This window comes from Anoplophora glabripennis, unplaced genomic scaffold, assembly GCF_000390285.2.
Source record: "Anoplophora glabripennis isolate ALB-LARVAE unplaced genomic scaffold, Agla_2.0 scaffold310, whole genome shotgun sequence".
Taxonomy (NCBI): domain Eukaryota; kingdom Metazoa; phylum Arthropoda; class Insecta; order Coleoptera; family Cerambycidae; genus Anoplophora; species Anoplophora glabripennis.
In genome coordinates this window covers 381633-395341 of record NW_019416396.1, presented here as the reverse complement: position 1 = coordinate 395341, position 13709 = coordinate 381633, and the positions used below count along the sequence as shown (strand labels likewise).

Sequence of the window (13709 nt, the reverse complement as noted above, 5' to 3'; positions counted from 1 at the left end):
CCCAAATGCCTTCCCCTCTCTTGCTTAGTAATTGTCCAAAACATGACATAAATTTATTTAATTTTAATAAGCAATAGCATAAAATCGATGTAAAATTTCCCTGGGAACACGATGGTGCAATTATTTTTTTGCTACTTGCCGTAGTTTACGAGATATTTGCGAAAAACCTTATTTTTTACGGGTTTTTGACCTTTTGACCCCTTGCCTGATCACCTAGGTCAAAAATTTTTGCGGATTCGGATTCCTGAGGGTCGAAAACATATTTGCGCTCAGGTTTGATCGACAGGGGAAAAAATGGAGGTTCAGCCTTCATTTCAATGGACTAAATACATACAGTAATATTTTATTTATATATTTTATGCCTATACATATTATTCTCCAAACGTAATTAGTAGCAAGTTTCTATATATTTTAGTAATTAAGCAGTGTTTTTAAGTTAATACGACTCGCCAAAGTAAAAAAATATTTCAGGTTAGGTATATATTTTTTTTACTGAAAATAGCAGTTAATTTACATTATCGATTGTTAATGTGAAAATATAAACATTATACTGTTGGCTATTCCATGTTATACGTGTTTTAACGTCACTTTTGAAGAAGAAACTACATGTAATTTTAAAAACCGTATTTCTGTTTTTATAATGAAGGAATAGTAATTATAAGATTGTTTAAGCTTATTAACTAAAAATTATTGCCTACTCAATAAAAAAATATTATTGTCCTCGATAATCTATTACTGATTAATAAAATATTTACTTTCTTTCCTTATAAGATTGTATGTACTCAAATTGGAGCCGTTTCTGAAAAATCGAATATGGTTGCAGTGTAAATTATTAGACTTGAAGCGTTGGCCGCTAGAGCAGCACCTGCCGGGGTCCCGTTTCGTGACTCACGCTGGGCGATATTTTTTGTACAAAATCCCGTCCTTAAATCTGGCTTATGGAACTCGCTGGGGGAGTTCTCCAAAAAAAATTGTCGTAGGACAAAAAACTACTACCTTCCAGGTAAAACGTCTAAAAGTGTAGATAAAAACAGATAAATAACGTTGTTCTGTAATGAGTTAGGACTTGAATTATATTTTTTATAGAAATTTTGTGCACGCTTACCTCCAATGCCGAATTCCCTAACAATGGAGACGTAACAGACAAATATGGTTCAATTTAAAAGAAAATCTGGCACGCTCTTCAACTAAAACTTACTAAAACTAAACAGCGATGCCTTTTATTGCAAATGGTGGTTTTAATCTGTGCAAATCACGTATAATAATTAGCAATAGTAATTATTTTGCCGACACCCACGATAGCTAGCCATTTTACAAAACTCCAACAAAAATTCCACGAGAAACGCTCTTTACTCTACGCGAATCGACGTTTTTCGGCAACCGATAGTGTTATCTTCCTCTTTTTTTTTTAAATTTAAAAGCGCTTATTATATCAATGATATATACCAAATAAAATAAAATCTTAACAGTGTAAAAGATGAAAAAAAAAGTTTTTCGAAAAGTTGCGGCAGCGTTATATAGAAAATTTATTACAGTTTTCGAAACTGCCCTTTAATTCTCTGTACGATCATTTGTCGCCAAGATATCGACGATTGAAGACAAAAGGATCTTTTTCCATTAAAAGTCCGATATTTCGATGAAAATTGGTCGTATCGAAATTTAAAAAAAGGAGATTGAAGCAGAATAAACAAGCTATCTGGTTCATGCAATGGCTTAGCTGACAAAAATATTTCCCAAGGCCATGGAAAAGAAAATTGCAAAATTTTTTTGCTATTTCTTAGAATTGCATTATAACCGTAGCTCTTAAAAATTTTCGACCGAGAGATATAAAAACTAGAATCTTAGAGCGTTTTTTAATTCCCAATACGACAATTTTTTCACGTAAATGTAGACTATCAAAAATCGCGGAAAAATTTCGGAAATTCTTTTGACCCTTTGTTTGAATTAAAAAAACGTTACACTGAAATTGAAAGTGTCACTAGCATTGCTTAGTTGACACTGAAAATGTAAAAATATTTTGGTACATAAACAAAGGAAAAGGTTCAGGTCTAATAAATATCTCTTGATTTTTGCAATGTGTTCAAAAATAGACATGTACCGGAGCTAAAATTCTACTGTCCCAAAAGCAAAAGAAAATTTCAGCAAACCCACCGTTTCGCGTCCGGTAATCTATGAACTTTGTAGATGTGCTAATTTGCTATTTTAATTCCAACCCCGGATGAAAGCGGAAGCTGTTTCGCGAAAGATAACACGTAGTATTGTCCCGACGAGTTAAAAGTATGCTCTTTTTCATCATAAAAGTCACGACCGTCGCAACTAAGTTAAAGAAAAATGATACGGAGCTCGTATCCATTTACAGAATAAAAAATGTGATACTTAAAATGAAACTTCTGAAAATTTCAGGAGTTATTTTCGTTGTTCAGCATTTCATGAAGTAATAAGAAAAACATTTTGCTTTAAACCAATAAACATTGTAGGACAAAGGAAAGGCCACTTTGAAATTCACAGTACCTATTTCACTTTTTCACAAATACATTGGGCCATAAACATAAAAGTAAATATTCAATTTCTATGCATAGCATTCAATGTATTATGCCAGTTTATGCCCCGCAATTGTATCAGTCCGCTTTTGTTAAATTAAAAATGTTTTTTTTTTATAATATTGTCAAAAGTGATAGTTATTTATACAGGGTGTCCCCAGTTCGGGTTGCCTATACCTGAAATGGTTACAAAATTTCAATTGTCAAAAAAAAATCATTCTTCATAAAAATTTTTGCATGTCTAGAAGCCCTTGCCAAGATAATTATTTGTTCAATTTAATGTACAGGGTATTCAAAAAATTGGAGAAGGTGAAAACAGTAAAGAGTAAAGTACCTTAAATCTTAACGCTACGTGAAAAGTAATGGGGAAAAGTTGTTTGGAATTAAATTTTATGTTTAAATATGAAAGCATGGCCTTCTACTTAATACTCGACATTTTGGGATATTCTAGATATTCTATTTTTTAATACTTTCGGAAAACGTTTTTCTGGCCAGAATTAGAAGAAGAACATTTGGAATATAGACAAAAGCGTATTTCCAATAAGACGAATGTCCCGCTCACTCAACAATTCTAGTCCGCAACTGGCTTAACTGAAAATTTCGAGAGAAGTCGATAGTAAGATATGGTCCTATTTGTTGGCCAGCAAGGTCTCCTGACTTGTCGCCGCTTGATTACTTTGTTTGGGGCTTCTTGAAAGAAAGAGTGTACAGAAAACCAGAGCAACACAATGTTGATTTCTTGAAAAGCAGGATAATTGAACCTGTTGCCCAAGTAAATAAAGAAATGATATATTCGACCTACGCTGCATTTAGAAAAAAAGATTGGAGAGGTGTGTTGAACTTGGCGGACTTCATGTAGAATATTTTTGTAATGGCGCGTACATACTGATTCTGCTGTGTTCTCAAAATAAATGTTGGATTAATGTTTTTGAGGTTCTTGATCCCCCTGTATAAAAAATAAATTATTAATATGAAAACATGTATATCTGTTTTTCAATAAAGCAATATTTTTTAAATAGAATGGCTTCTCCGAAAGTATTAACAAATAAGCAGAGTCCTAAAATATCCCAGAATGTCGAGTATTAACTAGAAGGCCATGCTTTCATATTTAAACATAAAATTTAATTCCAAGCAAATTTTCCACATTACTTTTTCACGTAGCGTTAAGATTTAAGGTACTTTACTCTTCACTGTTTTTACTTTTTCCAAATTTTTGAATACCCTGTACATTAAATTGAACAAATGATTATCTTGCCAAGGGCTTCTGGACAAGCAAAAATTTTTAGGAAGAATGATTTTTTTTTGACAATTGAAATTTTGTATCCATTTCAGGTATAGGCAACCCGAACTGGGGACACCCTGTATAATTTACAAATTTACAAATTTACAAAATTGGTTTTTGTAAAGTCATGTGCAATAAAAGCTTTTATCCACAATCACCTTATAATCGGGCTTCTATTCATACATATGAACCGTCTAAAGTCATACTTTATCCAGTAATATTTACATTTATAGTAATAGACAAATATTTTTTTGTTTTATCACATTTAACTTCCTTTCCGTTAATAACAACCCTTGTAGCACTGTTGCTATCATTTTCAGACCGCATAACATATGCTGAAGTTTGTGGAGAATTTGCACAAGTTACGGATGTCTCTTCTTGCAAGGAACATCTATATTTTCCTTGGATTTTCCTTGCAATATCAAGTTTGTTAGAAATAGACCCCTCAACGTAAGTTTCTGCTACAGAGGAGCTCTTCCATCCATCCAATGGTCAGTATATGCTTCTGCATTTGCTATATTCAGGAATTAAGTAAATATTGAGGATACCTTTGCCAATGTGTTGATTCTAACACAATGAGTAGTACATTTTTGATTGATGTATCTTAAAAAGAATCTGTCTTGTGTTAGGCGAATTGAGCGCAGAGAAATATATGAATATATACATATACATACATATGAATGAATATTCAGCATTCACGCAAAATCTTTCATCTATAACTGTAAATTTTCTTGACTGCCTGTCTTGGTGTCAGGTATTGAAACAAGTAGGAAACTGCCAACGTCCATTATTAGTACAATATGTGGTATTTCCAATACTGCAGCTTTTTTTGCTTTTATCCTCTGGATTCACTCTTCACTCAGTAAGCTTATTATATTTTCCAATATCTATATTTTTGTAGACCTTTATAGTAGTAATTCAACACCGAATACTTCGACCACATAGATGAAATTGTATATTTTTCCTTCAAATTTAAAAAATACGTTAGCATGACTTCTTCATTTATTGTCATTACTCTCCCTTTTGCCCTCCATTATTGGCCTCCATATTTGGCGAACACTTTTTCGTAATGTTCCCTGGATTTCGCTGGCAATAAATGAAAAATTGCTTCTTGAGCTTCTTCAAAAACAACCACAGGAACACAATTACTTCCTTGCATTTTTACCAAATTCGGATAGAACTAATTATTAAATAATTGATAATAATATTTTTTTATTAAATTCCAATAATTCTGAGTCTACAAATAGTCCAGTTGGTAGAGTCCTGTGTCAAACCTTGATAACCCGGAAATAATTACACAGGCCTACTTTAAATGATGAGCACAATAACAGGCTAATTTTCTGACAAAGTATTTTATCAGGAAAATTAGTTATTAACAAATCAATAGTGAAAAATTTTTTTTTAGTAGTTTTCTTTAAATAACTCGGCGGGATGACTTTGTACGAAAAAATGCTTAGGACATGATTTTGTTCGTAATAAAAATAACTACAAAATGGCGGTGGTCCGATTACGAAATTTGCAATAACAAAGCTGTGAGATTGAAAAAAACGGTATAAAATGTCAATTATAAACGAAAAGTGATAAAACTTTCGAAAACTATAGTTCAATATATATACAATATTGATGCTAAAGCCGAAAATCAGGAGAGCAAATCTTTTTGTTCTATAAGGTGTTATACATTCATCGGCATCTGAAACTCGAAACTTTGCCAAATTTGTTCGAAGCTTTGCTGATACTTGAAATTTGGTGCACATATAGTGTAAATATGCAGAAACCAAAAGCAATTTGCAAAATTCAAGTATTTTCATTTTTGCCGTTTTGGTAAGGTTTTATACATCATCCTAGTTTTATACGTCACCGTTTTTTTTTTAATTTTTGGACGTATATTTATGTATATTTATAAAATATTCCTTTACGGTAGATTAGCCAGCACAATTACCTACAATTTAAAAAAATATATATTTTCATCGTTTAGATCCTAAGTCCTAAGCTACTTAACATTTTGCGCCTATTGTCTTTTTCATATATCAGAAACATTCGACCAACGACTGAGTTTAATATGTTTTGCCCTTTCTGAAAAATGAGCAAAGAATACATTTTCTGTAAGAATTTTTAAGTACCTAGTATATTATTGGTACATACAATTTGAAGTTTGTATAGAGATTTACAAGTGTACGAACTTTATGCGTATAATGTCTGAAGTATGTAAATTGAAAAAGAAAACTCAGTATTTAAGTTTATGAACCAAAATAAATAAATATAGTATAGTGCCGCTTCAATGGCTAAATTGGGATAAAAATATAAGGAAATATACACGCACAGTTTTTTTTATATCTGGAAATTTACGACAGGACGAACCCTCCAATACCTATATGTTAAAAAAAACTCAGCTCATCATGCTTGACAAGATATTTGAACGCTAACGAAATCGGAGAAGACCCTTTTCCAAAAAATTTCCATATTTTGCCAAGGAGAATTTAAATTCATGTACAGTTGTGTGGGTATACTATACTTCCCTATTATTAGGCTATTGATTATAGGATTTTAAAAGGAACTAGGACGTTCAAGATATTTTATTACATGAATCGTTCAAATGGTCATTTTGGATGAAAAAACCGCGGAGTGCTATTACATTAGAGGGTGGAAATTGGAAATAGGGCTGAAAATGCACCCCTTTCAGTTTTTTAATTGTAGCTCGAAAACGAAGCGAAATTTCGTTATAGTTCATAGGAAAAAATATTTAGAAAATTGAATTTCTCATAGAAATGGCTTATTTAAAAAATTTAAAAGGAAAATTGTATGCAAACAATTTGAAAAAAAGCAAAAAATTCGATTCTTTTATTTTTTTTACTTTTTTGCCTCTAGTTTTTTGTGTAAAGATGGGTATAACAAAAAGTAGATAAAATTTCCTTCAAAATGAGAGGTTATAAGTATTTTTGGATGAGAATTGACTGATATATGGCCGCTCAAGCTTACAATTAGCCAATTTTTCGATTTTCGTTTACGTTTTAATTCTCATTTTTTGCAAAAAAGGAAAAGGAAATAAGATGTTCAAGGATTTTCATCACATGACTTGTTCGAAGGGTCATTAAAAATTAAAAAACCGCGGGGTGCTATTAAATTAGAGGGTTGAAATTGAATATAGGGGTGAAAATGAACTTTTGCAGCTTTTTAAATATAGCACGAAAACGAAGTAAAATTTCGGTATAGTTCGTAGGAAAAATTTTGTAGAGAATTAAATTCTCCATCGACGTGGCCTATTTAAAAAGTTTAAAAGAAACATTTTATGCAAAAAAATCGTTTACAAACAATAAAAAAAGCAACAAATAAGATTTTTTTATTTTTTTTACTTTTTTTTACTCTAATTTTTTTTTGTAGAAGTAAACAAAGAAAATTGCTGTAACTAGATGAGATTCCCTTCAAAATGGTGAGTCTTCAAAAATTTTTGGACTAATATTGACTGAGTTATAACCGGTCAAACTTAAATATTTTTTAGATTTTCGTCGTTTTTAACATAATAATGATTATAATTCTTATTATTTTTACAACAAATTGGTTCTCTACTTAATAAAAAATTATTTCAAAAGTTTTATTTGTTAATAATAAATAAATATTTTCACCGACATATAGTCAAAAAAGAAAGAATTGTATCTTGCTACCTTCAACAGCAAATTAAAACTGTATCCTCTGACTATCTAGTAGAGATTTAAGTAAAATTATAACAATAAAGTGCAATCGATCCCTAACAGTGTTCTCTCCAGTACTTCAGCCTCTAGCGAACTACCCAGTAGCTAACAACAAAATTTGCGTGCGCCACTGCTACACAGCGTAAACCAGCAGTTCTGTTCATGTACCTACATGCAACAGCTATTAAAAATTAATATACATAAGCGCGTACATACATACACATAGACATTACGTTTCTGCCGGTGTCCAATTCGTGTAATATCCTTTCTAGTTTAATTAACTCCAATTAGAGATTCGTTGCGCTAAACGAAATTACTTTTACATAAAATTACGGTAGAGATACGCCAGACTTGGAGGTCTTTGCACCAAAAAGTATCTGGTTTTGTTTTGAACTTTTTCAGATTCATTAAACTTATTAAAATATACATATCCAGACGATGCTACAGGGTGATAATGAACTTATGTCAAAAATTTAAAGAGGAGAAAAAGAAAGAAAAACATTACTTTTCCCGATTGCTGGATAGGCCGCGGTAGCCTAGTTAGATCACCTTCCCGGTCCCCGGACCTCACCCCTTTAGACTTCTTTTTGTGGGGATATGTGAAAATGTTGTGTATTCTACGGAAATTCGTAACATCGACCAACTGCGACATCGTATTGCCCAAGCTTGTAATACGATTCAAGAGGACGTGGCAATGTTGCAACGCATACGAGCGAATTGGATACGTCGCGCTGAAGCTTGTATGCAAGTAAATGGTTTGTACATCGAACATATTCTATGAAACTCAGCAGTTCTCAAAAGGTGGCTCCTTGCAATGTTGAGGTGTCAGATTTTAAAATTACACTGACGTGGAGTTTGACCTTTCTCTCGGGCCTTCGGCCCTCGGCCGCGCCGTACGCGATGCTCTTCTCCGGTTAGTAGATATAACAGTTTTTGAAACACCCTGTAGTTTAGTTTATAAACACTATGTATATGAAAGTCATCAACATCGTAACTTCATAATTATCAATATTATCGTCGTCATCAAATCATCATGAAGTCATCTTCATCTTCTTTTCAATAAATAATGTAGGAAAGTACGTAGGGAAATGAGAAAAAAATTCTAGTCTGCCTGTGTCATTCTTATGAAACACTCAGTATATAAATTTGCAAAATGCTTCTGATTACTATAATATAAGATTTTTCATAAAAATATTGCCATCAATAAATTTCTGAAATATACAGAAGCCTCTGGACCGATAATTCAGACCTGGGTCAATTAAAATTATACTCAACACAAATCCATGTATTTACCTCATTTTGACATAACGACACGTGGCAAGAATATTTGACATAAGTTTATTAACAGCCTGTATAGGGTTAAGTGGCTAACAAGTGTGTATTTAATTTTTATATTTTAAGATTACTTGTAACAGCAAATGTAACAACAGCAGCTGTAACAACAGATGTAACAACAGCTGGTGGTAGATTTTAAGTAATGAGAAATAACAAGATAAATTTTACTGATCTTAAAAATTAAATTAAGCATCAGATCGACAAAAAAGGAAATATACATACCTCAAACTTGGTCCAATTCAGCTCCCTATATTTGCTATTTTATTTAATTACTTAGTTTAAATTTGATCAGTATTTTTTTCCCTCTATTTTGACGAAACGAAAAATTTGAGAGGCGGCAAAAATCAGTTTTTATCGCTTTTGCTCTTCTTCCAGTTTGTATTTTAATTGTTTTCTCTGATGGTACACCCGATCAAGAACGAAACGTTAATGAATATCTGCACAAATTGGATGTGATAAAATTTTATCAATGAACACCTGCACACTACAAAAAGCTGGCCTTGTCCCGGTATATATTAGCTTTTTATTCGTCACCAGTAGGAAGTCGAGGCGATTTCGCATGCAGCAGGGTCTCTTTCGGAAATCGACTCATTATTGTCCCCCACCCTGCTGTCACGCCGCCATCGAATTACAATAAAATATAGATTCAATATTCAAGACGCAGTGTCGCCATTCTTTTTCTTTTATTAAAAGGTATAAATCACCCCTAACGTTATAATCGCGGAATTTGAATAATGAAACAAAACGGTAAATAGGGGGGAGAAAGAGGGTGGGAATTCAACCCGGCCACGAGGAATGGCGTAATACGAGGGGAGGTCATTAAGTAACAGGAATTGTTTGGTAATATATTTACAAGTATGTATACAAATTCTTTATACCCATTTCTCAGTTTAAGCCTAGTCCAAACCTACATATTTTTTAACGTAAACATGCAAACGCATGTACAAAAACTGTTTGCAAACATTTGTGTAAAAACATTTGTACAAAAGAATGTTTTTTTGTTTTCCATCGAAGATGGAAAATAAGTCTTAAATACAAACATTTGCTCGCAAAAACTAGTGTTTACCTCTTTGTTCACAAACACGAGCAAATTCAGAATATTGCAATTTTAAATTTTTTATTTTGTATGGGCATAAATAAACTAAGGTGTTCAATTAATGTTTCGAAAAAAAAATCTGCATCAACATTTATAACGCTCATAAGATCTTCAGGATGTATGTTGTCTTTCATTTTTCCTAATTCAAAACATGTAGCCTGCAAAAATTCCTACAGCTTCTTCACTTTGTAATATATTATTGGTATATTGAAACCCAATAAATAATTAGTAATATTTTCTATTTTGGATAGACTTCTTCTATGCTTAAACTGTTAAGAAGCAAACAAAAAAGCGTTGCTGAATTTTCATCAAGATATCAAGAAAAAAAACTATTTTAATTAGCGTTTGGTTTTGTTTATGTTCTTATGATTTTCTTTTTGGATGGGACGTTTAATCAAACCTTTTGTATGTAAACATTGATTGTACATCTGAATTAGGCTTTAGACTTCATTGTATAAGCATAACACACTTGGTCTAAATGTGAATGTCCTTCCAAAACCAAATGGTCCTTGGAAGGTCCAAACAAATGAAAGTCTGGCCCCAAATTTAGACAGTACGATGGATATAGCAATTCCCCAGTTTTCAGAATGTCCAGCATATCTAATGTATCGGCAGCAGCACCTATAGTTTCTTAAAGATAGGGTCACTGACATTCAAAAAGATGATCAGCGTAAATTTCCCAACAGATACATGGATCTTGATTTTCTCGACACTGTAACGAGATGTGAGATGAAGTGCTTCCACCCTAATTTCATTTACAGCTGAAAATGGATTGAAAGTTCGCCAGTAGAAGAAATCTAGTTCTAATGAGAATTTCTTACAATACGTGGGAAATCCGTCAACTTTTTCAATGAGATCAAGTATCTACGGTTGATACTAGATTGGTAAGTTCGTCAGAAAAGCCACTATGTGCGAGTCGGTACTTAATAAGTAAATTCTGAGAACTGAAATAGAAGGTGCTTGGATGTGGACCTCGGTAGTAAGACCTAGCCCTTCTCATGGTGCTGTGGTGTACTGCTTAGAGTGAAACAGACCATTGTGAAAATCAATTTCAGATTCAACTGTAACAGGAGTTGTGGTGTAATCTAAGAACTGCTTTGGAAGTCTTGGAAATAAGAATGGCAGCTTACAACATCAGAAATAACAATGTCCCCTCATAGGGGCACTCCAGGGTATTGAATGAGATCAACTTCCATGAACCTTTCAAGACTCGACTAGAGAATAGAAAAGAATGAGAGTCGATATACATTGCACTGAAAAAAATAGAGCTTGGTCTGATTTACGGATAGTTCTAAATTAGAACAGAAGGTGAAGTCGTGCTGTTAACAAAGAAACCATAGCCTGGGAACCTTCTCTATAGCATTCTTGGGATACAATAAAGGCGTTAAGTTCAAAGTATGCTGTAAATTTGTTTGGGATTGTTTTCAGTTACTAATTGAACTGAAATGCTCCAACATGACATTAAAGACATTAAAGGTGATATTAAGAAGCTGATGTTGGAAAACGGGAATCTGAAACACTTTTTCTAGGATTAGACTTCGTAGAAATGTGCTTATAAAGGACATAGTGAAATAGGGATTCCACACCAGAGCAGACTCAAGCGAAGGAAATATTTGATGTTATCTCACGAAAGAAAACAAATTGAGTGGTGAGTATGACACATCAGACTCACAATCAGATAGATCGCAGGGCTTTAACAGAATTCTGTCGTTTACAACATCAAATTGTTAGATAATCAAATTTGTTGGGGTTGCAACTGGGAAGATCATATATCCTGAGTGAATGTAAGAGCCCTACACAAAGATTCAGTTTATTCGTAAAACAATTCAACATGCAAGAGACCTAAAAAAATATCAACTAGCAGTCTTTTTTACACTCTCTCTATCTGTAAAAGAACAAATCTAATTAGACGAAGAAGTATAAAGTTAGTTAAAATCCAAACCAAAGAGCATTTTTGTAAGATTCTCAACAGGTAGACTAGGTGCATTACAAAGCAGGGAGAGCTGAAAAATAGAGTACTATTAGCTTCTGCAGCCGCTCTTTTCTAATAACTCCCGTCTGATGACATCCCTCGTATTTCTGGCACAACGGGAACGACTACGGACTGGCTAATTTGAAATTTTAATTTTAATTCGAATCGGCGTTTAGTACGTGAATTTTCCGGCGGAAATTATTTTTTAATTTCGCCGACAGGTACGCGGAGTATAGTTGGGATAGGAATGGTCCATGAATATTCATGTCTTCAGTGGATAGCGCGTTGATTGCTTTTACAGCCGAAGGAATCTGCCTTTGTCTCCATTAGTGAGTCGCCGATGAATTTTTACCATCATAATTTTCCTCGTCTCTAGAGGGTAGGATAAAAAATTCCGATTGTTAGGTGAACTACAGTAGCGAAGGGAGTATAGTAGTGCTCAGCTCCATAAAATATAGAAAACGTATACAATGTTAACTGTATAACATTCTAGATGGTAAAAAATGTCTGGGCTGGTTGCCACGTCATCTATTTAAATTTGTTGATATTTCAAAAGCTACCCTTTTCTTCGGAAGAATCCGAAACAGCCAGTGGTTTTAGACCATTCACAGTAACGCCATCCATATATTTGTCACTTACCTTTTATTTCTTTTCCAGCAAGTATCCTGGGTCAGGAGACGTGACTGGCACATCCTATCCTCAGGGGTCTTCACGTACACGAACGACGAACGGTTCCAGATTCTACACGCAGAGGGCTCTGACGACTGGACGCTGCAGATCAAGTACGTCCAGAAAAGAGACAATGGAACTTACGAATGTCAAGTAAGTATTCCATTAGATAATAGTCGATTCCTGTTTTAATTCAAATATATTTAATGGTTGCTATTGTGAAACGTAACACAGCACTCAGGTCTTGTAATCTATTGTGTATGACGCCAAAGAGAGTTTGTGACAAGCTTATGCTGTATGTGAAGGCAAGCACTAGCTTTGCACCCTGAGGTAACAGATATGCCGCTTCTAGGTAACTGCTTTTTTATCATTAAAGTCAGCTGAGGATGTGTAAGGAAACTGCGCCTTCGTGTGCGCATAACCAGCATCTCACATTGACAGTCAATGTGATATGTTCAAATTCTATAAAGTATTGTATCCAGATTTTCTTCAAACGCTGGTCCTAGAAATCTATTAATTAAAAAAATAACTAATTGTAACAACTTTCCATTGAATAATTGGTACTTTTTATTTGGTTGAATACACAGCCACACACAAGAAAAAGTTATCTCTACTCTTCATGCGACATATGTTATCCGTACTATTTTTGCCTCCCGATCACGAATCCGGTGTCAGAATTGAGCTATGACATCACAGGAATTTCCTAACCTCAAAAAACAGATCAAAAATAGCAAAAATTCACGAAAAAGTGCTAGAAAAATACAAAAACGAACGTGAATCCGCGGTGAGAATTAATGGTTTTTTGTCTAACCTCAAGAAAAACTGATCAATTAAGGTCAGATATCACGAATTTTCATAACATAACAGATTCGCGCCAATTTGGGGTCGCTGATCACGGATCCAAGGTCAATTTTGTAAAATTCAAGATTGCGGATCCAAGATGGCCGACCAAATTTTCAAAAAATAACACATTCACGCCAAATTTGGTATACGGGTGTTTTCGGGGTCACTGATCACGAATCCGAAATCAGATTTACAAAATTCATTTTAAAAATTTAAACAATTACCTATGTACTTTATTACCTAAGATTAGGCAGAAAACTCGTAAATAGATCTTTTATAGAAAAAA

The 13709-nt window shown here is 33.5% G+C and overlaps 1 protein-coding gene across 1 annotated transcript in view; it reads left to right on the top strand.

Moving 5' to 3' along the window:
• The window catches only part of LOC108907137 (neurotrimin-like), a 161744-nt gene that overhangs the window by 111244 nt on the left and 36791 nt on the right, over nucleotides 1-13709 (top strand). Inside the window, exon 3 of the mRNA XM_018710680.1 lies at nucleotides 12569-12733. Coding sequence (XP_018566196.1) covers nucleotides 12569-12733 — 165 coding nt within the window. The remainder of the gene's footprint in view (nucleotides 1-12568; nucleotides 12734-13709) is intronic.